The sequence below is a fragment of the Leptonychotes weddellii genome, chromosome 11 (assembly GCF_054177405.1).
Source record: "Leptonychotes weddellii isolate Sample4059 chromosome 11, ASM5417740v2, whole genome shotgun sequence".
Lineage (NCBI taxonomy): Eukaryota > Metazoa > Chordata > Mammalia > Carnivora > Phocidae > Leptonychotes > Leptonychotes weddellii.
The window spans coordinates 43,493,401-43,520,970 of NC_138379.1; the positions used below are offsets into that span (position 1 = coordinate 43,493,401).

General features: G+C 52.7%; 2 protein-coding genes across 11 annotated transcripts in view; one reads left to right on the forward strand and one right to left on the reverse strand.

Moving 5' to 3' along the window:
- The first annotated feature begins 10,338 nt into the window (after nt 1–10,338).
- On the forward strand, nt 10,339–20,366 carry CYB5R2 (cytochrome b5 reductase 2). 3 transcript variants are annotated; one of them, XM_081798669.1, is made up of 10 exons: nt 10,339–10,477; nt 11,769–11,909; nt 12,187–12,259; nt 14,449–14,555; nt 14,816–14,945; nt 15,528–15,611; nt 16,351–16,436; nt 17,603–17,702; nt 18,555–18,637; nt 20,043–20,366. In XM_081798669.1, the coding sequence occupies exons 1-10, from the start codon at nt 10,457–10,459 to the stop codon at nt 20,217–20,219; spliced, it is 1,002 nt and encodes a 333-aa protein (XP_081654795.1). In that variant the 5' UTR covers nt 10,339–10,456; the 3' UTR covers nt 20,220–20,366. The 3 variants fall into 3 exon arrangements, with proteins under 3 accessions (XP_081654795.1, XP_081654796.1, XP_081654797.1); XM_081798671.1 differs by lacking the exon at nt 10,339–10,477 and adding an exon at nt 10,736–10,829; XM_081798670.1 differs by lacking the exon at nt 20,043–20,366 and having other exon boundaries at nt 18,555–18,817.
- Nucleotides 20,367–21,582: 1,216 nt separating this feature from the next.
- Nucleotides 21,583–27,570, reverse strand: part of PPFIBP2 (PPFIB scaffold protein 2) — a 145,114-nt gene continuing 139,126 nt past the window's right edge. For 6 of the 8 annotated variants that reach the window (XM_081798652.1, XM_081798653.1, XM_081798656.1 and 3 more), the window contains 4 exons: nt 26,718–26,906; nt 25,437–25,613; nt 23,217–23,282; nt 21,583–22,065 (listed from right to left, as the gene is read on the reverse strand). In XM_081798652.1, coding sequence (XP_081654778.1) covers nt 21,994–22,065; nt 23,217–23,282; nt 25,437–25,613; nt 26,718–26,906 — 504 coding nt within the window. In that variant the 3' untranslated portion in view covers nt 21,583–21,993. Of the gene's footprint in view, nt 22,066–23,216; nt 23,283–24,379; nt 25,614–26,717; nt 26,907–27,570 lie in introns of those variants that run through there. The other 2 variants (XM_081798654.1, XR_014138704.1) reach the window with 2 other exon arrangements.

The following is a 27,570-nucleotide window of genomic DNA, read 5'->3' on the forward strand; positions in this document are numbered from 1 at the left end:
AAAGGTAGAAGATGGATGTGAGATATATTGCGGATTTGGAATCTAAAGTGTTTGGAGACCAGAGAGTTGGAGCAAAAAACAGGGGGGAGTCGAGATGAGCTCAATATTTTACTCTTGGGTGATATACCCCCTTCTGGTAACATATGTATTTTTTTCCTCTCTCTAGACTACAATAAGCATTTCTCATCATGCCCAGGTGTCTATTAAAGTGCCTGGCACAAGAGAGATACTCAGAGCTTACAATCTGGGCTTGATGGTGAGGAGAATCCATGGGTAATAAGGATGGGTTTTCCTGGCCCCTTCCCTGGTAACATTTGCAGAGCTGCTTGCCCCGACCCTCCCAGGTTCCTTTCCAGCCAGACTGTAGGAGGCAAGGAGGCAGCTCAGCCTGCAGATCGCCACCAGGCATGTCTGCAAAGGAACTATCTTTGGGAAGACCTGGGTAGTCACTGCTACCTGATGCTTCGCCAGGATGTAAGTACACCTAAGACAGTGGAACAGGGTAGGTGCTGATGGTTTAAGCTGGTTTATCATTAATTCTTCAGCCACTACCTCTGATATCCATAGGGTCTGCTGCCACGTCCCTGTTCACCACCATTATGGGGAATCCACTTGCCAGGCAGAACTTGAGTTCCTGAGTGTTCAGGAAAGTTCTGCCCCTTCATACTGTGCTTCTAGTTTATTTTAATTAAACGTGAGGCTGGCAATTAGAGACATTTTATCATGGCCCTCCCAAGGATTTTTTAATCAGAAAAAGTATTAAATTTTGTGAAATATTTTTTAGCATCTTTCAAAATGATTAAATGGTTTCTCCTTTGATTTATTAATATCTTAAAACCTTAATTAATAGATTTCCTAATATTCCTACATTTCTGAAATGAATCCCACTTGGGCATGGTACATTCATCTTCAATGTACTGCTGGGTTCTGTTTAATATTCCACTTAGATTTTTGTATCAACATCCATAATTGAAATTGACTGATAGCGGAGGCTCTTAAAATGTGGCCTTTATTTTATTTTTTAAAGATTTTATTTATTTATCCTACAGAGAGAGACACAGAAAGAGAGGGAACACAAGCAGGAGGAGTGGGAGAGGGAGAAGCAGGCCTCCCGCCAAGCAGGGAGCCTGATGCGGGGCTTGATCCCAGGACCCTGGGATCATGACCTGAGCCGAAGACTAATGACTGAGCCACCCAGGTGCCCCCAAATGTGGCCTTTAGATGGCTGGGGATCTCCAAGATCCTTTTAGGGGGTCTGTGAGGTCAAACTATTTTCATAGTAATACTAAGACATCATTCTTCCTGTCTAATTTCATTCTCTCACAGTGTGTGTGGTGTTTTCCAGGGGCCACACACCATGTGACAGCTCAACAGATTGAATATAAAAAGCAGATAGGTGGCGTCTGGGTGACTCAGTTGGTTAAGCATCCAACTCTTGATTTCAGCTCAGGTCATGATCTCAGGGTCCTGAGATGGAGCCCCATGTGGGACTCCCGGCTCAGCTGGGAGTCTGCTTCTCCCTCTCCCTCTGCCCCCTGCCGCTCGCCCCCTCCCCCTCTTCTCTCTCAAATAAATAAATAAATAAAATCTTTTAAAAAAAAGGCAGATAGGACATCTCGTCTGTCTTCTGTTTAGCCAGATATTAAAGTTTTAAAAATATGTGAAACACGGGCGCCTGGGTGGCTCAGTCGTTGGGCGTCTGCCTTCAGCTCAGGTCATGATCCCAGGGTCCTGGGATCGAGCCCCACATCGGGCTCCCTGCTCTGCAGGAAACCTGCTTCTCCCTCTCCCACTTCCCCTGCTTGTGTTCCCTCTCTCACTGTCTCTATTTCTTTCATATAAATAAATAAAATCTTTAAAAAAAATATGTGAAACAGTGCAAGTCTTATTTAGAGTTTCTGTTTTGGAAAATGTAGTTATTTGGGCGCCTGGGTGGCTCAGTTGGTTAAGCGACTGCCTTCGGCTCAGGTTATGATCCTGGAGTGCCAGGATCGAGTCCTGCATCGGGCTCCCTGCTCAGCAGGGAGTCTGCTTCTCCCTCTGACCCTCCCCCCTCTCATGCTCTATCTCATTCTCTCTCTCAAATAAATAAATAAAATCTTAAAAAAAAAAAAGAAAATGTAGTTATTTGAATAAACATGTTATTTATGCTAATGCCTAATGTTTTATTATGATTATCTTAAATAAATAAGCAAATACATAATTTTTAAAGTTTCTGCTTTAATTTCTAATAGTTGACTGTTGATAAATACAAATCACATAAACAAAAGTTCTTTAAGATTCTCAGTGATTTTTTTCAAAGTGTAAAGGTGTCCTGTGACCAATAAGTTTAAGAACTCTGACCTATAGCTTTCTTTTTATTGTCTGCCTTTGTCAGACTTTGATATCAGTGTTCTTCATGAAAAGAACTGGGGAACTTTCCTTCTTGCTCTATGCTTTGCACACGATTTAGAACATAAGAATGATTATAATGATGTCATGCAATTACATACACTAAGCATCTATTCCTTGAAGGCTTAAAGGTAACTTTCTCAATTTCCTTCATTCTTATTGGCTTTTAGGTTTAAAATTTTCTCTTTCAGTCAATTTTGATAATTTATAATCTCCTACTAATAGCTATAACATTCAGATTTTCCTACTACTTGCTTTGAGTTGTACAGAACATTTCCTTAATAATTAATACCTTCTGTGTTTGCATGATTTTCTAGTTTCCTAATTTTGTATATTGCTTCAATCTTTTTTTAAAAAAAGATTTTATTTATTTATTTGAAAGAAAGAGAGAGAGAGAGAGGGAGAGCCCAAGGCAGAGGGGAGGGGGAGAGAAGCAGAGGAGGAGGGAGAGGGACAAGCAGATGCCACGCTGAGCAGAGCCTGACGCGGGGCTTCATCCCAGAACCATGAGATCATGACCTGAGCTGAAATCAAGAGTCGGCTGCTTAACCAACAGAGCCACCCAGGCGCCCCTTGCTTAAATTGTTTTTTGTTTTTTAAATACACTATCTAACGTTTGGTCATTTTACAGAGCTTTTGTTTTTATTTTAGAAGACAGATACATTTTTTTTTTTTTAGATTTTATTTATTTATTTGAGAGAGAGAGAATGAGAGAGAGAGCATGAGGGAGGGAGGGTCAGAGGGAGAAGCAGACTCCTCGCCGAGCAAGGAGCCCGATGCGGGACTCGATCCCGGGACTCCAGGATCATGACCTGAGCCGAAGGCAGTCGCTTAACAAACTGAGCCACCCAGGCGCCCTAGAAGACAGATACATTCTTTTACAGCACCTATGTCTTCTGCACCCTACTGAGTCATTTCAGCTGACCTGGGCAGGCCAGATGATCAGGGGCTGGGGACTGTGCCTCGGAGACAGGTCCTGCAGACGACTGACAGGCACAGCTGTAATCTGTGCTGACATTACAGATGAAATTGCAAGACTTGATTACGTTCCCATTAGAGCTTGTAACTCATCGAGTGACCTCACGCAGATTGCTTCATGCTTCTGAGCCCTAGAATCTTTTACATACACAGAAGGGAAAATATTCTCCAGAGCCTTGCTCTCCTGCCAGAAGGGATGGCTGTTGCTTTCACTGAGATAGCCCAAATGGTGGCCTTGCTATCCCTCTGATCCCAGGGCCCCTTAGAGAGCCACCTCCTAACCCCACCTATTTTAATGAGGCCATAGTGGAGATTCCTTTTCCTCTCATTTTCCAGGGAACAGCATGCAGCTGCCTGGGTGGTGAATGCGAGAATCATGATTGGGCCAAAGACTCCCCTCAGTAAGAGCCCCGGGAGCCTCCCTTCTGTCCAGCCAGCCTGGCCACTAGCATGTCATTGTGACCGCTAGATCTTCAGGTTCATAACACTAACCAGCAGTCGGCCATATATGTTGTGGGCATGGAGTGCGGGATCTGGACTGAATTTTCTTTCCCTTTGCAAGTTAGAGAAATGGGAGGATTCCAGAGCCAATGCCAAGTTTGTCTATTGTGTCTAGCTTCACAATGGAGGCCCTCTTCTTTTCCTGGAAACCTACAGAAGAGTTGTCTGTAGGCCAGCCTTTCCTTGTTTCCAGCCCCAACAAGACTGTAGAATGAACAATAGTCACTTAGGAAATACCCCCTGAGGCCCACATCCACCTGGTGCCATGCTGGGCACTTGCAACACAAGGGTGAGTCAGACACTATCCCACGTGGTGACCAGCTACCCCAACTTCAGGTTGTTTCCCCTGGAGGGGAGTTCAAGCACCCAAGTTCCACGTGCCTCCCTTCCTCACTGGGTCTAGTTAAGGCTCCTTTCGTCTAACAGAGAAGGTCCATCAAGCACATTGTACTCCCCCGGCCTCCTACAGCACCACTGTGGAATATGGCTTGGCACCATTGTGGCTGGCCAGTCAGCTTCAGTTCAGTAGGTCTGTTCATCCGCCTGTCTGTCTGAGAGAGGCCCAGGGCTGCCTGCCTCCAGGGTGCGCACAGCCACGGGAGCCGTCATCCGGGGCTGTCGGGGGCCATCATCCAGGGCTGTGATGAGCCCTCACACAAGGTCCTTGGAACCTTACAGCTCTACAGTCCTTCCCAGACTCCGTCCTCACGCACCTTCTGTCAGTTGCTTCTCACACTGCCCGTGTGGTGTGAAAAGAGGAGGACGCTTAGCCCGCACCCAGAAAAAGAACTGAGGCTTATAAAATCGAAGTGACAGAGTCACACACCTGCTAAGTGAGATGGAGCCCACACCTTGTTCAAATAAGCCTGGAGACTTCCCCTGCCCCCACATCACCTATCTTGGAGAGCTGGTGGTGGTTCTACACCATTCTGGTGCTATGACCCCCTTCCCTACCGTATGACCCATCACTTGTTTCATTCCTTCTTTCATATGGTCATGCACAAGTCGTCACTGAGCACCATCTTCTCACCAGACTTGCAATTAGCTCTGGGGATGCAAAAGCAAGTAACGCCCAATCCCTGATTTCTCCCATAGGATTTGAGAGCCATGTTCAGCTGCCCTAGTACAAGGCGGTAAATGCTGTAACAGAGGGAGCACAGAGTAGGGAGTGTCTTCTAGGAGTGGCAGGGAAAGCTTAGCTAAGGATTAGACATTTCTGCTGGGTCTTACAAGAATCAGAAGTTTTTCAGGTAAAAAGAGAAGGGAAGGCATTCCATTGAGGGAAACTGGCATGAGCAAAGGATCAGAAAGACTAAGCAGAGGGATATTCAGGGTAGAAAGTGCAGTTGTGTGTGTCTGGTGCTTTGACAGGGGGACTGAGGGGAGATTATTTAAAATTACAGCTTAGGTCCTAGTTGTGAAGGGCCTTATTTTGGTAGAAAGAATGCTAGACTCTGTCTTGTAGTCGGAGGATGGGAATGATTGCCATTTGAGCGCAGAAGAGAAAAAAATCAGACCCGTATTAAAGAAAAATTAATCTGGCAAAAGTCAACAGGATGCCAGTGGATAGAGGGAGAGAGTGGAGGCAGGAAACAGTTGAGGAGACGCATAGACACAAGAGCCCAGCTACGATGGGGACTACAAGAGTGACAGGAGGGAACAAAACAGGTTCAGCAAACACTGTGTTCACAGCATCAACAAGCTCGGATGACCAATTACGTTTAAAATGGAGGAAAGAAAAAAATCACACATACAAAAAATGACTCCCAGGTCCCTAACTCTATTGATCGTATAGGTAAAAGCTAGTAAGAGTTAGCATTTATTATTTACTCCAGGCCAAACCCTTTATATGCATTATTTCCTATAATCCTCTCAGGAAATCTGAGAAATAGGTAGTATTATTGACCCTAATTTTACAGATGAAGACATTGACACTGTTTCTGCAAATTCTGCCCATTCCCGGTGTCTCAAGACTCTTACAGAAGGGAGGGGGGTAGGGGATGGGGTAACTGGGTGATGGACATTAAGGAGGGCACGTGATGTGATGAGCACTGGGTGTTACATGCAGCTAATGAATCGTTGAACACTACACCAAAAACTAATGATGTACTTTATGTTGGATAACTGAACTAAAAAAAAAAAGACTCTTACCTTTATACAGTCTTACTCCATCAGCCCATGTCAGCCCCCGATTACCAGGTGCGTGCAAGGTCTCCCATGCCATATTTCTGTTATACAAATCGAGGTTGAAGCTGATCCAGAAAGCAAAGTGTTACTATCACTCTCTGCCCACCTGTAGGGCACAGTGGGGAATTCTGATCAGGTGGTATCAATACACTCTAGCTTAAAATCCTTGAAGAGGAAAACCAAGGAAACTCCAATTCAAGCAAGGTTTTACCTTGGTCATGGCATTGGGTGCTTGGAGTGGGTGAGGTGTTCCATCAGTGTTCTCTCATAACGCTCAGCCCAGTCAAGCTGAGGACAATCCCCAAGCCTGGACTGGGCTGCTGGGACCCTTTGTTCAGGATGAATTTGTGCACAATGCCCAAAGGACAGGCCAGAGCCAGGCTGAGGAGGAAGGGATGGAGTGGATGGGCTGCTCACGGGGCCTGGCAGGGAAAACGAGCTGAGGACAGGGCCAGCAGCAGCGTGGAGGCTGCTGAGGGAGGTGGTTTGCAGGAGAAAGGAGTCACACAGAGCAACAAGAACATCAGGCACCAGAGGGGAGGAGCACTTCCTGGCTTTTCTGATCCAAATCCCAGGAAAGCTGTTTCTGGAATAAAGCCAAGTATAAAGAAACAAGCCCGATGAGACAAAAATAATAGTTCATTTAGTGTATTAGTTTCCCATTGCCGCTATCATGAATTACCACAACTTTGCTGTCTTTAAGCAGCACAAATGTATTAGTCTCTTACTGTTTTGGAAGCCAGAAGTGTAAAATCAGTTTCACAGCGGGCTAACGTCAAGGTATCGGCAGGGCTGGTCTCTTCCAAAGGCTCTTAGGAGAAATCCTTTCTCTTGCCGTTTTCCGCTTCAGTGGCTACCTGCATTCCTTGGTTTGTGGCCCCTCCCTCCATCTTCAAGATGGTCATTCCACGTGCTGCGTCAGGCATCGTATTGCCTTCTGGTCTCCTCCGGCGTCCCTCTTGTACGGAATATTGTGATTACAGTGGGCCCAGCCGGACAACCCAGGATAGTCTCCCCCTCTCAAGATCTTTAGGTCACTCACAGCAACAAAGCCCCTTCTGCCACATAAGGCAGTATTCATGGGTTCTGGGATTTAGGATGTGGGCCTATTTGGGGAAGGTCATTATCCAACCTACCACAATGTAGGCTTAATAGCTAGAACCTCAGAGGTGGTCATTTGTTCAGAGGCGAAATGGAAAGAAATCATTTTCAAGGTCAAAAAGCTAATGAAAAGCCCACAGCAGCCCAGACACTGTTTAGAGAGCAAAGGCTCAGGGAGCTTTGACTTGGCAACAGCATCAGTCCCCCCAGGGAGTCTCAGCAGTGAGGGCGGCTGGCCCCCTCTCTTGAGAAGCTGTCTTGTGGGGCAGAGTCTCATACATCCTAAAACAGTGACAGCAGATACTCATTCTCTCTTTTTTCAGCAAACACTTGCTGAGCGCCTCCTCTTTGCCAGGCCCTATTACCAAGCCGCAGATGTAGAGAGTGAGACGTGTGCTCACGGTCTATTTCAGGAGAGGAGTAAAAGATGAGCCAAACCAGGCAGAACGTGGGCATGCAAGGGGCGCATCTAGAGTGTGCAGGGGTGCTGAGGAGAGAAGGCAAGCATTGCCTTCTCAGAATTACTGGGAGCCCAGACAAATGCCTGCCTCTTATCCTGCTCGAAGGGTAACAAAGGGGGATGGGCCGCTACCTCTCTGGTCACACGGAGGGAAAAAGAGAAGGGAGAATGGGGGGTAGAGGCAACTGCTCAGAGAGCCACAGGAAAAACGGAGGTGCCCAATGATTCCAAAGCCAAAAAGAAAGAGTTGATTGAACCGGAGGGAGAAAATTAAGTTCATTCTTCATTCACCCATTCATTCATTCATTAAATATTTATTGAGCATCTACCAATTGCCAGGCACTATTCTGAGGCCTGGGAAACAACAGGAGTTAAAACAGAGCAAGTCCCGGGGCACCTGGGTGGCTCAGTCAGTTAAGCATCTGCCTTTGGCTCAGGGCACGATCCTAGCGTCCTGGGATCGAGCCCCGCATCAGGGTCCTTGGTCAGCTGGGAGCCTGCTTCTCCTTCTCCCTCTGCTGCTCCCCCTGCTTGTGCTCTCTTGCTCTCTTGTCAACTAAATAAGTAAAATCTTAAAAAAAACAAAACCAAACCAAAAACACAGCAAGTCTTGGCCTCATGGAGCTTACATCGTAGTAGAGGGAAAGCGTAAGCAAGTAGATAATATACATAGTATGTCATCTGCTGACATGTTTTATGAAGACAAATTAAGCAAAAAAGGGGACACTGACAGAAACGACTGTTCTTCTCTTGAGCATTTCTGGAGGATCTATCGTGTGCCAGGCAGTGTGCTAAATGTGGCAGGGCAGAGAGGAATTCATTCATTCATTTGTTATCTATTTATTGAATGTTCTCTGTGTGACAGTCACTGTGTTCAGCCCTGGAGAAACAACATCTCTGCCATAATGGAACATCTAGACTAATGTGAGAATCAGCCATTTAACAATTAAACATACAGGATGTATAATTACAAACTGAAGTAAAAGCCATGAATAGAATATAATGTACATCTACTTAAATTGGGGGATTCGATCAGGCATCTCTAAGGAAGAAGTGGTATTTGAACCGAGACCCAAAGAATGTACGAGGGAAAGGTATAAACAGTCGTAATAAACGACTGTAATTAGAGCAGTGTGATATTGGCAGAGGGGTTGGGCAACGAGATCAAAAGAGAGCAGGGAGACCAGAACCAGACTCCTGCTTACATGCAGACTGATATATGACAGGGGTGACACTGCACGTTAGCCACCAGCTGAGCAAGTCAACAAATATTACGGAGACAACACATTATCCACATGGAAAAAATTAAGTTGGATCCCTGCTTTGCATCCTATACAGAAATCAGTTCCAGGTGGTTGAGAGACTTAAACGTTAAAGGAAAAACTTTAAGTCTTGTCAGAAAAAAGAGAGAATATCTTTACGATCTTTCATAGGAACAGACAAGTCACAGAAAGCACTAACCATAAAGGCAAAAGATTGGAGATTGATACATTTGACTACATTGCAATTACAAACTGCTATTCATCAAAAGCCAGAGAGAGAGAGAGAGAAAAGAGAGAAGGGGAGGAGGGAGGGAGGAAGGAAGGAAGGGAGAAAAAGGAAGGAAGGAAGGGAGGGAAGAAGTTGCATACCCGGAGAAAATATCTGTAACTGATATAACTGGCAAAGAAGTGGTCTCTAATATACACAAGACTCCTAAAAATTAGTCAGAAAAATTCAACTGAAGAGAAAAAGGGGCAAAAGTCATGAGCAGGCTTTTTTTTTTTTTTTCGGAAAAAAAAAAAAACAAACCAAAACCACCATGGGGAATGAACATATGAAGGATGTTCAACCTCCTCAGCTCTTAGGTAAATGATATTAGGTTCACGAGCCATCATTTTACATTTATTAGACTGTCAATAATTAAGATATGTAACAATAATATCCTGGTACCTGCAAGTATTAGGGGAGGTGTCCACTAAGTATATGCCTGTGCTGGTGTGTATTTGGGGGCTGGGGATCGCTGGCTATTTCTTGGCCTCTCTGTCTCCCTCAGGCCCAGGAGGCAGGGATTTACCTTTACCACTGGCAAGGGGCGAACTGATGGGGGGAGGGGGGTTATCAAGGTTCTGAAATGTGCTGCGAAGAACCCCCATAACCGTCGGTCGATGCCTGCTATTCTGCCTCCTGTTGGTCTAGTGTTGGGTACCTGTCGTCTCTCTCTCCCAGTAGAGAATGAATGAAGGAGTGAATGAACGCTTTGAACGAATGTCTTAACTCCATGACACCCCCATCCGGGCAAACACCCAGCGCTAGACCAGGCCCACAGTAGGAGCTCATTATGCGCGTTGAGCGATTATATTCATGTGCTCTCTGAATTGGCCTAAATTCCCATTTCTTTCACCAGCATCCCCTCCTCCCACCCAGACGCCCCTCCCTTTCTCCCACCTTGGCACAGTTCGGACCAGGTGCAGAGAGGAAGTTCTCCATCTCGGCTGCTCCGAGAGTGCTGGGAGAGGGCAGGATGGAGAGGGGGCCACGAATAAACAAGAGATGGGGACCCCAGCAGTGGCACCCCGCGGGCAGGGCGCGGCAGGGCGCGGGTCGCGCGGGAGAGGAGCTCTGCGGGCCGCGAGGGCGTGTGAGCTGTGCGGGGCGCGGGGAGGGGTTACGGGGGCCGGGGGGCGGGGGGGGAGCGGGGTGCGCGGGAGGGGCCGGACGCGCGTTGCCGGCCTAGCGCCTCTCCCGGCGTCGGCCCGCGCGTCTGCCAGGCTTCCCGGTCCGCCAGGCGGAGCTGCGGACGCGCCCACGAGTCGGCCCGACGCGCCGCGGCCTAGCAGCCAGCCCCACTTCGACGATATGTTCGGCGTCTCGTTCCGGGTGGGTGCCCGGGGCGCGGCGGGACGAGGCCGCGGCAGTCCGCCGGGGTCCCGGGCCGGCTGGGCGGGTCAGGCCGAGGGCGAGGGCGAGGGCCGGGCGGGGCCGCGAGGGGCGGGGAGCGGGGCGGCGCCGAGCGGCGCCGGGGCAGGCGTGGTGTGGCGGCGAGCGGGGCGCCGCGGCCCATCCCCGGTCCCGCCGCGGCAGGCTGGGGTCGGACCCGGGGCGGGCGGGCGGAGCGGGCCGCGGGGCGGGGTTGGGGACGGGGCCGGGAGTCCGCCCGAGTGGCTGCGAGTGAGTGGCCAGGCCTCCTTCGCCTGCCTAGGAGGGTGCTGGTGTGTCCCGAGGCGCTAAGGTAATGGAGCACCCCTAAGTCGGAGGTACTCACCCCCACCCCAACCCGCCTGAACCTGGTCGGGGGAGTAGTGAGGGTGGCGAGCCCCATGCCCTGCCTAGCTCTCAGCCGCAACTACCTGCTGGAGGACACCGTGCCTATCCCCCCTCTGCAGATCTGTCCTTGGGGCCTGCGACGTTCATTTTAGATTGTGGGTTAGAAGCAGTACCACCAAAGGTGCCTGGGTAGCTCAGTTGGTTAAGCTTCCGGCATGATCCCAAGATCCTGGGATCGAGCCCCTCATCAGACTCAGACGCTGGGCGTGGAGCCTGCTTGGAAGTCTCTCTCTCCTTTCCACACCCCGCCCCCCCCCCGTCCCACTCCTCACTCTCTCTCAAAAAAAAGAAGAAGCAGCAATGCCATCACCTCAAGGAGGGGTCTCCCAGGACTTTCACCCTTGTACCCCGGATGTACCAGGTTGGAGGCCGATGGGTAGGAAGGGCCTGGTGACATTAATTCTGCCTGGCCCTGTCTGATCTGCAACTGACTCCTCCCTATCCTCCAGATCCACCATAGGCTCAGCCTGCATTCTGTTTTTTGTTTTTTTTTTTTAAGATTTTGTGTATTTATTTATTTGAGAGAGAGTGAGTACAAAGTGTGGGGGGGGGGGGAGCAGAGGGAGGCAGAGACGCAAGTTCGCCTCTGAGCAGGGAGCCTGATGCGGGGCTCGATTCCAGGACCCTGAGATCATGACCTGAGCTGAAGGCAGACGCCCCACGGATGGAGCCACCCAGGCGCCCTGCATTCTGTTTTATTACCTTTCCCTCCGTCTGGTTTCTTCTGGGCACGGCCCAGCTTCTCCTGTGCCTTTGGTGTCGGGAGGGTGCTGTCGTGCCTGAGCACTGTCCTGCCCAGGGCAGGCAGGACCTGAGGCGCCCTGCTCACATTGTGTCTGACTAGGACCCGTCCCTGCTCCTTGCCATCACCATCATTGGAGTTACAGTGGTCCTGTTGGCCCTGAGGAACATGAACTCGCGGAGGAGACATACCACCTTACAGGACTCTGAGACCAAGTACCCGCTGCCCTTGATTGAGAAGGAGGTAGTGGAGTCAGCCCACCCCCTCCACTGGCAGCCTGTGAAAAAGAAGAGGACGAGAGTGGTGGAGAATGTGCTGGCTGGGAAGGCAGGGCAGTGGGACAGGCATTTTCTGGCCTCCAGTTTGCTCCCACTGCCTCCGAGTGTGTGTGTGTGTGTGTGTGTGTGTGTGTGTGCTGGGATTGCACCAAATAGAGCTCCTTTCCTTTACCAGGCATTTGAATTGCCCAGAAAGGCTTCTCGAAAGCTGACCGAGCCTGCCTCTGTTTTCTGTTTTATAGCAAATCACCCACAACACCCGGAGGTTCCGCTTTGGACTGCCCTCACCAGACCATGTCTTGGGGCTTCCTGTAGGTGAGTGGGGTTTGGGGTCATCACCAGGGACTGGGCCTTGCCAGCACTCTGCTCCTCTCAGAAACTCAGCTGGGGTGGAGAGGTTGCCTTTCCTAAGACAGGTCAGCTCAGAGATGTAGAGAGATGGGCTTGGGGGCAGTCCATTTCCTTTCTCATTGTTCGATTTGGGCTGACACAGAAGTGATGTCTCCTCACTGAAAAGAAGTGAATCTAGAATCAGAAGCTCTAAGATCTCATCATAGGCTCCTTGCTGGGCAACCTTAGGCAAGTCCTTCAACCTCTCTGAGCCTTGGTCTATGAAATGGAGTTTCCCAGGCCTGCCTGCCACCTGGGTTGTTGTGAGGGTAAAGTGACTGATGGGTGTGAAAATTGAGAACGTGCAAAGTGCTATGTACATGTGAGGGATGGAAGGAACTGATGTCCCCTACAGTCAGGAGAAAGGCCCAGAATGTGTGGAGAGGCAGGAGGGAGTCAGGTGTGTCTTCCCACGCAGTGTGTCTTTTCAGCAGGGACCTCAGACCCACACAAGAAGGGACCCAGCATGAATACCAGCCCTAGCAGGCCTAGAGTTCCGAGTTATCCCATTTCTAGTCTGTAACACCACTAGACACCCAAGTCCGTCTTAGTGAGGGGGAAAACCTCGGCTAGGTCCCCAGCCTAGGGATTCAGAGCTTTGAACAAACTGCTAGTTTGCTTGCCAGCCTGCTGGAGACCCTAATCCATGCCTACTTGTCCTGTTGTGTGTAGGACCAAACCTTGACCTCTCCTCTATCAGGTCATGAAATTACTCACCAGGCAGCCCACCTGGCCCCCGAGCGTCCTTGCTGCTTCCTCTTCCTGTCTCCATCCACAAGAGCTCAGCGCCAGCCTGCCTTCTAGCCCTCTGCCTGGCCTGTGGGGTCAGGCCCATTGGCAAGAAGGCTAAAAGAATGAAAAATGATGAGACACAGAATTTCTCAGAATCTGCCATGACCCCCCCCTCTCCTTTGCCCTGGTGTGGGGGGTACAGAGTTAGTGGGATTTTGGAAGAGTCCGCTGTGAGGGCCTCCCAGCTCAGCTGAATCGAAGCAGGTGAGAAATGGGGCCCACCAGGGCAGCCCCATTTTCTCCGGGACGGACATGGCCAGGCCAGGCCCAGGTTGGCTGCATCTGAAAGAGCCTTTCTGAGGTCTCCAGGTTCACATTTGTTCTCAGGAGGAAGCTGCCTCAGGCATTTATTTCTGCGTGTTCCTGATGCGCAGCCAGGCCATAGCCAGAGTCACTGAGCCTGTCCTTTCTTCTTTCCCTTCCCTGCAGTTTAATTTCAGTATAGAGCCTGTCCTTTCTTAACCCGGAGTGTTTGCACCTCAGGCTTCAGGGCCTCCTCAGAGACCACAGAGCTTCCTCTTGCCTCTGTCCCCTAGCAGCTCCTGCCTGCACCACTATTCCTCGTAGTCACCGAAGTGTCCCACTTTAAGATCCAGCGGCGACCTGAGCGGCCCCGCCCATCCTGTGACACTGGGACGTAGTCCCGATCCATAGGTCTGTGGCCATGCCTGGTCCATTCGGTTCTACCCTGGAGGGGCAGAATTCCGCGGCTCAGAACTTTATTCTTCCTCAAGCAGAGCCATAGGCCAGGAAGACACAATACTCTTTCTAGAAGTCCTGGTCTGTGGTGTCCAAATTCCGGGGCCCAGTGTGCCTGTGAGCCCAGGCCGGCCCTGAGCCAGGCAGCAAGAAGCAGAAGAGGGGGCTGTGGTTCTTTCACAGACCCCAGCGATCCGCCCAGTTCAGGAAGAAATGGCTTTGTGAAGGTAACGTATTTTGCTTTAAAAGGGAAGCACACCTTTCTGTTATTTTTAATACTCAGCCTCCAACCCGAATGAGCTCTTCCCGTGCAACAGAGGACTCTGACACAGGAAGCATGCACTCACGTGAAGCTCACAACTTCACTGGGATGGAGGCAGGGCAGGCACATCATCCCCACTCACCCAGAGAGGTGAAGTGACTTGCCCAGGGTAGTGTGCGGAGTGACAAGGGCAGGCCTAGGACCCAGGCATCCTGGCTCTGGGCCCCTTGCCTGCCTGGCCGTGCTCCCATGCATCCTGCCACACTAGGCACTTGCCTCCCTGAAGCTCAGTCCTTTATGGGAATCCCGGGCCTGTTTCGCTGGCTGTGCTCACATTTAGCATTGGATGCCTTTTCTGTAGGTAACTATGTCCATCTCTTGGCCAAAATTGATGGTGTTCTGGTGGTCAGGGCTTACACACCAGTGTCCAGTGATGATGACCGAGGCTTTGTGGACTTGATTATAAAGGTAAGTGGGGCACCAGCTGCCTCACCCTCCCAAGCCTATGAAAGGTGGTAGGGTGGGGACGGAACCCATGACCTGGGAAGGGCTTTCCAGCAGTGTCATGGAACAGTGAAGCTGTGGTGAAGTCTTCAGGGGTGCTTAGAGCAACTGTGAGGGCAGAGAACTTTTGCTTCAAGGTTTCCAGTAGGAAATGGAATTTTGAGTTGTGTGCAGCTGTGGCCTCTGGTCTGAGGGTGTACAAACCAGGCTGCCTTATTTTTCAGATCTACTTCAAAAATGTGCACCCCAATTATCCAGAAGGGGGGAAGATGACTCAGTACTTGGAGAATATGAAAATTGGGGACACCATCCTTTTTCGAGGGCCAACCGGTCGCCTGTTCTATCATAAGCCAGGTACTGGGGGGTTCACATTGGGCCTCCCGCTGGAAGGAAGAAGATTCTTGTGGTTGTTCCATTGTTGTAGAAAACTTCTCAGGGTTGGGTCCTGTGGACTTGTCCTTAAAGCCTTCGTACGTTCACTCAACACACACACTTGATGAGATTGTAAGCTTCATTAAGGTAGGGGAGTAAACTGGATCTCCAGAACGATGCCCGATGCAGAAAAGGTGTCTGTAAGGCTGAGCAGTGGAAGCATGGATGGATGGATGGATGGATGGCATCCACTCTCGTTCCTTACCACATACTCATCACTGACTCGCTCGTTCATGCTGTGGCTTAGAGTGCTCTGTGAGGCTCCATTTAACTTCACTGTGCTTCCCTCCTCCCTCAGAAGAAAAGGTCCAGCGAGTCCTTGGCTCAGTTTCCACTTTGTGCACCATGGCCCCCGGGCCGCCCTGACTCGCTTCTCTGGTTGAGAACGGTGCGGCCCCTTCCTCGGGTGGCCTTGCCTCCTGGGAGTCCCAAGGGAAGCCCGTGACCTCTTACAAGCTCTCACGCAAGAGCTGCAGAAGTCAGAGGGGTCCTCTGTGTTTCTAGGGAACTTTTCAATCAAGGCATACAAAACAAGTGAGCCTGAAAAGAAGCTGGTCAGTCACCTGGGAATGATCGCTGGGGGCACAGGTGAGAGACTTCCGGGGCTTCCTCCATGGGGGGAGGGGCCCCAAGACCTTTCGTACTTTGAAGTCATTTGATCCTAGAGGAGACTCTTCCATGGCTGTTTTAGAGGGGAGTGCAGGTTGATGACAGGCCTGGAAACGGACCCCATGTGCCCTGCTCCTCTGATGCAGCATGCTGGCTGCCCCAGAAGTCACGCTGGGGCCCCTGGAAGAGTCTGGGGACCGAGCTGAGTAAGCCCACACATGGTCCCCTGAGGGCTCCTGGATGCAGGTCAAGCCCGAATCTCCCCATCCCCTGAGAATGAGTGAATGAGAGAACAGAACAGATGTATCAGGACACCTACGATGTGCCAGGCACCATCACAGGCGCTTGTGAAATGATCACTTACTCGTCATTCATTCTGTTGTACACATGGGGACACCAAAGAGCTCAGACGGACACCTGACTCACCCTGCTCTGAGAGCAAGTCGGGCTAGGGGGTTGAGTGTGAAACTAGCCAGTTCAGAGCCAGGGCTCCTTCCATCTTGCACGTGAACATCAGAAAGGGCTTTCAATTTATTGTTGCATTAGAAGGGAAAACCAAAATGAAGGGCGGTTTTCCACTTTGAGTTTGGGGCCAGGCATGTGAGAAGTAGGACTGGGGCTGAGGCAGAGCGTTAAGGGGCTGCAGACCAGGGATCGTGGGTACCGGAGCGGGAGGGAGCACCACTAGCCGTGTCCCGCCTGCTCCTTCCTGTCCCAGGGATTACTCCCATGCTGCAGCTCATTCGCCACATCACAAAGAACCCCAGCGACAGGACCAGGATGTCCCTCATCTTTGCCAACCAGGTCAGTTCTGCCGAGTCGGCCCTGAGCTTGGAGGGGTGGGAGGCATGTTTGCTGAGCGGGCCGTCTGCGTTCACACCTCCCCCCCGACTGACCTCTCGCTGCCTCTGCCACGGGAGGGCCAAGCAGGTGCTCAGCCGGGGTGTGGGGGTGTGGCTGCTGGAGGAGCGAAGTCCAGGCCTGGTTTCCCACTTGTTTTTGTTTTTAACTGTCTCCCCAGCCACCCTATGGACTAAGCTTTCTTTCCTTCATAATCAATTGTTTTTCTGAGTATAAAATCATAGATGTCCTCAGTAGAAATTTTAGAAAATACAGAAGTATATAAATACTTGACATCTTTTTTGTCTTTCTTCTATACATGCCGTGTATTTGCAATTACATTTATATGTTGCTTGGTTTTTTCACTCAACATTACCACACGAGCATTTTCTTCTCATCAAACCTCTTTATAAATATTTTCATCAGTCTGTATCAAGTTGCACCATAATTTACTGTATTTTCTGCATTCAGATTGTTTGCAGTTTTCACAGTTTTAAGGATAAAATGCTTGATGCCTTTTAGATTATTTTCTTAAATAGGATCCCAGAAGTAGAATTGCGGGCACAAGAACCATGACAAGTTTTAAGATCTAGGTCCTCTCTGCAGTATCTCGGAGCCTGTGACAACTTTCTTTTGGCTTTGGTTTCCTTTCCCCAAATGAAGCTCCAGCCCGTGTTGCCCTCTGCTTTAGCTCTCCAGTGCTGTTACGTTAGGTGGGACCTCGTGTATTACTGCCTTCACCCCTTGCGCTCCCTGCAGAAGATCCTGGGCCCACACTCCGCTCCTTCCAACTGGGTTCCAGCTGGGTTAGCCCTGCGTGGTGCTCAGTGTGGATGGGGGCGGGGGGCTGAGACCTCTGAGTGAGGCCACCCCGCCTGGGCTCCGCAGTGGCCTTCCAGCTGGAGGGCGGTCACGGCTGCTGCAGGAGCCTCCCCTGTCCTCCGCCCACAAGAGGGAGGGCTGGTAGTGCAGAAGCTGCAGCAGAACCTTTGTTTGCCCCGGAGTCATGGCGAGAGCACCCCCACTCAAGTGGGGTCAGCTCAGGCAGAAATGTGCTGACCCGTGTGCTCAGTGTGGGGACCAAGCAGGATGTCCCTGTTGGGGCTTTGCTCATGTTCCTTCTTTTCTAGACAGAGGAGGATATCTTGGTGAGAAAGGAGCTTGAAGAAGTTGCCAGAACTCATCCAGAGCAGTTCGACCTATGGTACACCCTGGACAGGCCTCCTGTTGGTATGATCCCCATAGTCCCCACTGTGGGTTAGCTCCAACCCTTGACCCACCTCAGGAACTAGTCCCTGGGTTTGTTTGCTTTTTAGGTCTGTGCTTGGGAGCTGAGACCTTCAGCTCTGTCCCTGCATGGGAAATGGAAGTGGAGGGAGAGAGGATTGGGGCGACCTGCTTGTAAGAGCAGTGTCTGATATCTCAGCAGCAGTCCATATGCGCACTGAACCTCAGGAGGGACTCGGAGGGACACCCGGTCACTGGGTCGCTCTGAGCACCCACTCCATACTACACTCGACACAGCATCCCGCAGAGACATCACACACATGGCCATGGACCCCTCGCCCCCTTACCACCCGACCTCTCCTGGACAGTAGTCATCATCACATGGCGAGCCCCAGGCAGCTGCTGCAACCCTAGCCAGCACCCAGCCACCCCGGCACCCTGCACCTTCATGCTGCCTCTCCTACTGCACCCAGCTGTGCCTGCCTTGTCATATAGCTCGCTGCCCAGCAGAGGGCACCCCCTAACCGAGCCACAAACCCCAGGCCTGCTCCACCCTGCCCAGCCCCAGCTCCCTGCCTTGATTCACACCATGCCTCACTGTTGTGTTCTCCATCCCTGCCCCTGCGTGCGGCGTCAGACAACCAGCAGTAAGCCTGGGATGCGGGGTCAATACTGAAGGCTTCCTGGGTCTCCCATGTCCTCCATTTCCCGGCTTCTCTGCAGAGAACAGCAGTGCAGACTTCTAAGCCTTGGAGAGCAGCCTTGCCTCCCTCTTTGGGGTGGGGGCAGATGGCTTGGGGTCAGGGGCTCTACCCAGCAGCCTCACAGCTTTTTTCTACTTCTGCTTAACCTCAGGCTGGAAGTACAGCTCAGGCTACATCACCGCCAACATGATCAAGGAGCACCTCCCTCCTCCTGGGCAGTCCACGCTCATCCTGGTGTGTGGCCCACTGCCCCTGATCCAGACAACTGCTCACCCTAACCTGGAGAAACTGGGTTATACCAAGGATATGATTTTCACTTACTGATACCTCCCTTGCTTCTAGCAAATTTGCCTGGTCCCTTTCTGTTTTGGAGTGAGTTCTGCCTCACCGCATTAAACTGGGATGTGTTCACAAGTGCCTTGTAATGCATCCTCAGGCACATGGCTCCTCGTTCGGGTGTGAGCCTAAGAAGCATTCAAGGGGCTGGAGGCAGACTGGTTTCTGAGGCCTCCTAGCTTGGGAGGCTCGAAGTGCCTTGCCCCATAGTTTAATGAAATCAACTTCAGCACAAAGCAGACAGCTCAGGAGATGTGGCTCTGTGGGGAATCTGCTAGGCCAGCCCTACATGTGAACAGTCTTGTGTGTGTCCAAGGGAGGTCAGAACTGGCAAAAGTGCAGGGGCAGAATTCCAGAAGGATCCAACTGGGGTCATATCAACTCCCAGTAATCTCTCTTGAACTGCCCTCTCCAGAGTGTTGTTTTTAAGGTCAGACTTACTAGAGGGCCCAGGCACCCTCCATGTGCTCTCTTCCTTCTTTGGTAGGAGACCCTTGAAGTGGGAACGGTGTTGAAAGGTATTAGGGAGTTGTAAATCCGTACGGTAGGCAGGCTTCAGCCATGCTAGACTCCCTGTGCTTTGCACAACAGATGGAGGCAAGGGCCCTGGTTTTCTCAGCATCTTCTAAATGCCAGGCCCCGTTCTGGTGTGGCGGGTGGGGTGGTTAGCACAGAAGCTTCTGAACTGCAAATGAGATGAGGCTCCAGGAGTTATTCCTGAAATCCTTGCCATTGCTAAGCCCAAGTGATCCAAGTGACCCCCCCAGCCCTGGCCGTCTGCTCCGTTGCCCAGGGGTGGGTAGAACTTGTCCTGCACTTTAGTTCGCATCATTCTCACAACAAGCCGGGATTCCGTGGGGATGATGTTCTCCCGAGTTACAGATGAGGAAGGTGAGGCTCTAAGTTATTATCTTCAGGTCCTTCCAACACAACAGGAGGCAGCAAAGCTGGGCTTCAGACCTGGGTGCTTAAGTCCAAGTCCTTTCCTTTCTGCAAAAACTGGCATTGTTAGCATTGCCTCCAACGGTGTCACTGGATGTGCGTGTGTGCATGCGTGTGGGGGGGCAGGAGAGGGTGAGATGGCTCTAGAGAACTCACCAGAGTGCAGCTGTGCCCTGCCTAGGGATGGTCTCACAGAGGGTGGGTAGGGGTGCGATGGGTGCGGGGTGTGGGGGGGAGGGGCTGCGAGCCTTCACCCATGCGTGTGTTCAGCGCACCCTCAGCAGATCCCTACTTGGAGAAGCTACTCCGCTGGGCACAGTATGATGAGTAAGAGCCCACCCTCGTACTTCCTCCAACACAGAGCTTACCACACCTTTCCCCTCTGGCACACTCGGGAACCGAGTTATGTCTGAAATCCAGGGAGCACCTCTTCCTCGAAGTCTTTTCCGGCCGCTCCCCCGGCTCTCCATTAAAAAGGACAAGTAGGGCGCCTGGGTGGCTCAGTTGGTTAAGCGACTGCCTTCGGCTCAGGTCATGATCCTGGAGTCCCAAGATCGAGTCCCACATCAGGCTCCCTGCTCAGCGGGGAGTCTGCTTCTCCCTCTGACCCTCCTCCCGCTCGTGCTCTCTCTCATTCTCTCTCTCGCAAAAAAAATAAAAAAATAAAAAATAAATAAATAAAAAAGGACAAGTAGTTTCTACTGGAGCATCTGTACCTTTCAGCTTAGAACAGAGATGTAACCCCCACTAGAGCATCAGCACCCTCAGACAAGCACCTTGACATTCGTGCCTAGACCTCCAGCCCTCAGCCTGGCATGGAACATGCTTAACCTGCACATAAGAAGGGGTGGGTGGCTGGAGCACGGCACGGTGGCCTGCTTGGAGTCCCTGAGCAGTTTGGGGACCAGGGCTGGCTCTTACTCCGGCGGTACGGGAGTGCGCCCACAGCACGTGCTCGGTGCCTTCGTGCTGAGGGTGGCTGTGTGAGGGAGAAAGACACCCAGCAGGGGAGCTAGGAGGGCTCCGGCTCAAGGGCTGACGGCACAATGGGACACAGGAAACTCCGACGCATCAGCGAAGGCTTCCTGAAAGAAGCTGTGTGGCTTGCTGGCTCTGGACAGGCGCAACTCGGCCTTGTGAGGGGGACCAGGGGGAAAACGACACCTCACGGGGAGGGAAAGGCAGCGGCACAGGCTTTCGTGAGGGTTCGTGAGGCCGGAGACTCGGAAGGGCCATGGGTGCTGCCTAAGGCTTTTGAACTCCTCTCTCGATTCTGAAACTGAGGCGTTCTTAGCACAACGGTATCAGGATGAGAACGGTGCTTTGGGAAGGCCGCTCTCGGACAGGGGAGAGAACGGCAGGGGACCAACTGGGGAGGTGGGGGACCGAGGAGCCCAGCTTTGGAAAGCAGAGGAGAGAGGAGGCCTGAGCTGTCACAGGGAGGAAGAGGATGGGGCTGTTGCCAGTGGGGAGACTGGTCGGGAGGGACAGAATGGCTGGGGGCACACGGGGCCTCTCCCCGAGAAAGGAGACACGGCAGGGAACAGGCTGTGTGGGGAGATGGCCAGGGGTGGAAACACTGTTGGGGTGTGCGAGGGCCGTCCGCTGGGGGCAGCCATCTGACCAGACACCTGCACTTGGGAGCCTGTGCTGCGGGTCAGCCAGGGTTAGGGGGCCCAGGGTTTGGAGCCGCCTCTGCTCAGACCTGAGGAGGCCCAGCAGCACGGACAACCAGACACCCTGCTGCAGAGGAGGGTAGGACGAGGGCAGTGAGGGCCATGGGAGGAGTCCCACTGCTCCTTCGCCGTGCTCACCCTGGGCCGGTTCCTGTGAAGGCAAGTGCCCCCTCGGTGTGGAAGCAGCCAGGAGGGGCTCCCTGTCATTTCAGCCAGCTCAGCCACTACAGGACAGCCAGAACGTTTTTTTCCAGAAGTTTCTTCCAGCAGAGCTTTTATGAACTCCTTGCCCTTCCCCTTTGGCATAAGAACCTCCCAAACGTCACCAGGAAGAGCAGGGGCCATTGAGTCTGTGCTGACGTCTCACTGCCCTCCCCACAGAAGTGGGGGGCAATCCATGTATAAAAGTACAAAAGGTATAAAAGCTGTGGTGAAGAGCCTAGCGCGGCTGAAAACGCAGGGCCCCCGGGGCCCCCTCCTGGACATCTGTTCACCGCTCTGCTCGCTCCTGTCAGTGCGCACATCCGAGGGGTCCTGCCAGCCCGTCCGGGCTCTGCGGGTGGCCACGCCAGCTCCCCGACGCAAAGACCCGGGGCTCCCATGCGTGGCTTTCTGGGCTCCTGGCCACGAAGAAAGTCACCTCCAGTCCTCAGGGCTGGGAGTGGCCAGGCGAGAGTCGCTCAGCAGCTGGTCCTGGCTCAGCAGAGTCTGAAAGGACACAGCCCGAGGGCCAGTTGAACAGGGTTTTGGTCAAGGCTGCCGTGCGGCAGCTACGCAGGAAGCAGCGGGACACTGGGTGAGGTCCCGTCTGACACCACTGGCAGCCTCTAAGCTCATGGGGTTCCAGGGACCCCACATGCGCAATCAGAACAGACTGCGCTATCAAGACAAATACATCGCTCATACCTTAGAGGGGAAGTTGCTATTTCAAGACCACCCAAGGCCTATGAGTAGTGGAGGGCAAGGCTGGGTGCATTCACTTCAGTGTGCGAGCCAAGGGAAAAATAAAATAAAAATGATCCCATTTCGATTCAGGGAGTCCCCTGCCCCCTCCACTTCCATCTTGTCCTTGGATACAGCCTTCTTAATGTGCCCTAAGAGATCAGTGAGCAAAGGACGGGGACAGGGGCTACAGCCAGTGGGCTCAGTGATGGGACCATCCAAAAGTAAGGGGCAGTGGAAGGTATAGGGCCTCCACAGTGTGAATCTTCTCTGTGGCTGGACTTTTCCTGCCAGCTGTCGTCTGTCTCTAAGCCTTGCGAGGAGGCTTTACAGACAACTAAGCTGCGGTTCGCAGAGAGAATGACTTGCCTGAGGTCCCAGAGTCAGTGAGAGGCAGAGCAGGGGCTTGAACCAGACTGGCCTCCCTCCGAAGCGGCATCTCTCCCGGACACCATTCTGCCCCTTCATGATAGTTTGTCCCCATGAGGCACACCAGGATGTGTCCACATGCCCATGATTGCCATGAGGCCAGAGGCATGGCACAAAATGCATGTGTCTCATGGGCAGAGGGCAAAGCAGTGCCCACCAGGTCAGAGAGGAGGCCCGGGCATTGGGCTGACGAGGCAGGTGACCCGGAACTGCCAAGCATCTTGGTTTCCTCACCAGCTCTGAGCCTGGGAAGAGGACCGAGACCTGGCATGCTTTAGCTGGTTTCAGCTCAAGGCCCGTGACCCTTCTCAGTGCCCCTAGCAGCTCAGGCCACAGTGCTCAGCACCATCCTTCGAATTCCTAGCACAGCCTAGGACCCAGGTTGGGATTGGGGGCAGGGGGGAGGTGGTCAGGCTGTGGGTATCACGCCAAACTCGTGGGGCCACCCCAGCACCTGGCCTACTGCAGATAGAGGGTCAGAATCCTACCGTGAGGCGGTGAATGTCTTGGGAGAGGAGCCCTATCTGCGTCACAGTGCCTTCCGAAGGGGCCATCTGTAAAATGGGCAGCAGCCTGATCAGCACACGCGGATGGACTCGGCTTGTGATTCACAGGGATGGCATGCAAGTCCTGTCCTGGGAGAGTGGGTGAGGAGGGGGCCCAGGCCCTGGGGAGTGACAGCTGGGCAGGGCACATGCTGTTTCTGTCCTTGGGAAGGCCGGAGCTTCCAGTATCCCACACTGCTGGGTGCACACGCTCCCAGGGCCCATCCTGGCACCAACACTGAGGGTGCACGGGAGATGAGAAGCAGCCCTTCCACCCATGCTCAGTGCTCCAGCTATTTCTAGAAGCAGAAAGCAGCAGGGATGAAGGCCTCAGCATGCTGAATACACCGATACTTTCCAGTGACAACAGGACCCCGTATGCTGATGCCCAGGGTAGGTATGGGTGGGCAGTCCTAGAGCTTCCTCACTGCCAGGAGCCTCCCTTGCCTCCCCTCCTCCTCAGGTAATGCTGGTCTGCTCCGTCTTCCCTAAGCCTATGTAGACATTGTAGATTTAGAAGCATCCTCTGAGAGCTTCAAGTATCATCCCACATTTTCCAGGTGGGAAAACTGAGGCCCACAAAGGGACACAAGCCTTGCTTGAGACCACAGAGAATGTAGTGACATAATTCCATGCAGGGTTTGAAAACAGGTGCATGCAGAGATGCTCTCCCCAGGCCACCCTAGGAATCAGGGACAAAGCCGGCCCTGGGGCTCGATGACAGCTTCGCCCAGTGACTAGCCCCGAGGAGCACCTGCCATTCAGTGTCCCAGGTACTGGGATCAGGCACCAGGCTGACTTCAGAGAGGCCCAGGTGGTCATGGCCTGTGGTTATCAGCCATCCCTGGGGCTGCTGGTAGTTTAAGAAGCAAACCAGAGCACTGCCTCCGTCTGGGACAGAATCAGAGTGCCCTCCATGGGGCCATCAAGCCCTGCCCCGGCCGCCAGACGGTTACGAGGTCGCTGTTACTTTGCAGATGAGGCCCGGGGGACCCAGGAGGGCCAAACCCTGCCCTAGGCAAACTGGAATCTCATGAGCAGGAACCCAGACTGGCAAGATGTGTCTCTCCGTCAGTCCCCGTCCAGACAAGGCCCATCTGGAAGAGCCATTATCAGTTAGCCAGCCTCTAAATCAGGAGGCCAGGGCTGTTCCCGTTCTGCCGACAGACCGACCAGCCCCCACCACGGTTATGGGCCCAGCCAGGTTAGTAGCAGGGAGGCTGACAAAGCACACAAAAGAACAGAGGCAATTTCCACGAGGCCGCGTTCTTGTCTCCCCCTCTGCCCCTGAGGAGGCTCACGCTGCTGAAACGGAAACCGACTCTGGGGTCTGCACGACAGATGCGACCCAGTCAGTGAGCACGAGGTTCCCCACGGCTTCATAAGAGGGAGGTGGAGCCTGAAGCGAAGAGGCCCCAGACCTCCTCTGAAGGATACGGGGGTCCCTCCCTACTCCAGTTCCCTCGTCCATGACGCTTGGCAAATGCCATGTGTGCCCCTGGCCAAGGACTGGCTCGGGGCCACCCGCTGTCATGCTGGGCAACGCGCGGGACTCCATCTCCAGCTGTGCCCAGCTCTCTTCCCTGCCCAGTGAGGGTAAAGGTATGTGGCGCTGTTTGCTTTCTACATAAATACTGTCTTTATTACCAGAGAGAAGCGACCACCTCTGTGGGTAAGGCACAACACAGTTACGCTGTCACTGCGGCAGGAGTCCCTGCTGCCATCCCTGGGTCTCAGCCACAACTCTGTGGCCACAGGCCTAAGGCACTTAAGATTGCCCCTCCCCGGAAGCCCAGCAGAGGGGCCCAAGAGCCGAGCCTCTGGGGATCGCCCACGGTCTCGGAACCCGTGTCCAGGGTTGTGTGTTTCCACCGGAGCCGAAGATGGCCACTAAGAATTACTGTAGATGTACAAGCGTCTCTGCGTCTTTCCTCCTGAGTCCCCAAAGGCTGGCCCCTTAGCAAAAGTGCCACTCCATACCCTGGCCACCCCCAGAGTTCAGAGAGAGACTGGCCTGGAGTACACAGCAGCCGGAATGTTCTGTGAGGCATGCACAGGGGCGGGTGGTGAGGTGCAGCTCTATGCGGACACACGCAGTGTTACGGTGAAGCTCCCGGGGTGCAGAGAGGACAGGTAACAAGGCCATCAGCTAATCCGTCCCACCTGGTCCAGCCCGTCCAGTTCAGGGGCATCGAGGGGGCTGAGGCCCCGGTAGCCACTGTAGGCCCTGGAACTGTCACCAGCACCGTCACTGGGCTCCATGGGGCAAAGGTAGTCCGTCGACTCATCGAATTTCTTTCTTCTTATGTTTCCAAAATGCGAAAATCCTAGTTTCCTTGGCTAAAACACAGTAAGTGCAAGATTAGGAGAAGGGGCTTATCAAGTCAGCGTGCAGACAGAACTCACAATGTAAGAGCGGGCTCATGAGGAAAGGAAGAAGGCAAACAACTTCTGGAAAAATTCTCAACAAAACAGAGCTCCTGGCTAGAGAAAGGCCAACAGATAAAAAATCTTGAGCAAGGAGAGAGAATCTTGCTCCTCCGAGACTGTGTATGAGAAACTCAGGCCCTGCTGGCCCACAAGTGACATTCTACTTTCCCCAAGGGAAACCAGGAACTTCTACTGGGAGCTGAGGTGGAGGTCCTGCCTCACACAGCAGCGGCCTCTGCGGCTCGTGGCACCTCGTGCCCTGGGGAGGCCACACCGGAGAGCCCTGGGCAGCCCCTCCTGCTGTTCACGCTGGTCTCCCCCAGACACACTTGTGGTCCTGCTCCCTTGGGGAGGGAGGTCTGTGCATGAACTGTAGCTGGACCTAGGCATCCCCTGCTGCTGGGGACACGGCCTCCAGAGATTGTGTGTGTGGGCCTGCAGTCTGAGGAGGATGTGGTCCGAGGACAGTGTGGCTCAGGCAGTTTCTCATAAGCTCTGTGGGGTTCAGAGAGCCCCAGTGAGTGCTGCTGGTGCTCATATGACCTCGGGACCCCTGGACAGCCGTGGACTGGCCGCCGCCCCAGCACAAGGCCACTGGAGCGCTCCCTATGTTGGCAGACAGTTCTGAGGAAGACCCCCCAGAGCAGTGTGGCCCACAGATGAGCCTGACCGAACAGAACTCAGAATCGTGAGCTCATCTGCTTGTGAGATGAGTCAAGGCAGCACTGGGACAGAGGATAAGCACTAGCTGCCTGAGAGCAGATGCTTCCGGGACATAGTGTCCGTGTACAGAAAAGTTTACTCTCTTCCTTGGACTCGGGTACGGCAGGGAACTGGCTGAACAAAAACAGATGAGGAGACCAAGCTCTGAGGTCCGGACCTGAGACAGCATCCTCATCCGTGTGCCCCATGGCCCTTGCTGGTTTGGCTCCAGGCCACTGGGCCTGCTGCAGTACAACATGAGTGCTAAAAGGCAGGCCCCTGTGCCACCCCAGAAAGGGCCTGGCAACTCACCCGGACTTTGGCTGTGGTGGTCAGTGGCATGTATGCTGGTGAGGCTATTTTCTCTCGCTTTTCTTGCTCAGCCTCAGGACCAATCAGGGCATTGAATTTGGTGGTTAGGTGGCGTCTGAGGAGCGTCTTTTGTGGTGGAATATTGAGAAGCATAGCTAGGGTGTCCCCAGTGAAGCGTGGCTCCAGGATCTAAGAAACAAACACAGACAGACCACCCGGGGATGACCACAGATGGCTCCAGGAGGGCACACTGACAAATAGGCCCTCATGCACAGAGGGGTGTCTCCAGAGAGGGGCTGAAGCTCATCCACTTGTCCTGTATCCCACTCCTCTCTGTCTCCTCGGCACAGGGCCTGGCTCTGGGTAGACGCTAACACACTGGCTGACTGCCCACCTCATTCTCACTGCCCAGCAGAGAGCGGTGGGTTCTTGGATACGGCTGTCTCCCCAGGTCCAGTCTGCTCTGGAGGACATCCAAACCATCCTTTCATTTCCCCACTGGCTTTACCACTTGACAGATCTGAGTGACAATCATGACTATACTGTGGCAAGGGGGAAGTTCCACTGTGGTGGCCAACCCCTCACTTCCCCAGCCACTGTGTTCCTTCAGGTGCTGGTGGAGATGCCATGTTAAGGCCAGACTTATGCAACCCATTTGTCCTGGATCCCTCTGGATCTGTTGCTACAGAAGACCTTTCCAGAAGCCATCTTGTTTCCAGGAGGTATATTCATTTCCAACTGCAAATTATCAAATATTTTGAGATTTCAATTGATGTAAGGGTTATCAACATTTTTTCCTAGGATTTATGTCTAGCCATGAAGAAATCAGTTTCTGAATACCCCCGTTTACACT

Excerpts from the sequence above, each read along its gene's own strand:
- CYB5R2 (XM_081798669.1), top strand. The coding sequence starts at position 10,457 with ATGTTCGGCGTCTCGTTCCGG. Across the intron at positions 14,946-15,527 it reads CCTGTTCTATCATAAGCCAG|GGAACTTTTCAATCAAGGCA; the intron begins GTACTGGGGGGT and ends CTGTGTTTCTAG. Across the intron at positions 16,437-17,602 it reads CCCTCATCTTTGCCAACCAG|ACAGAGGAGGATATCTTGGT; the intron begins GTCAGTTCTGCC and ends CTTCTTTTCTAG.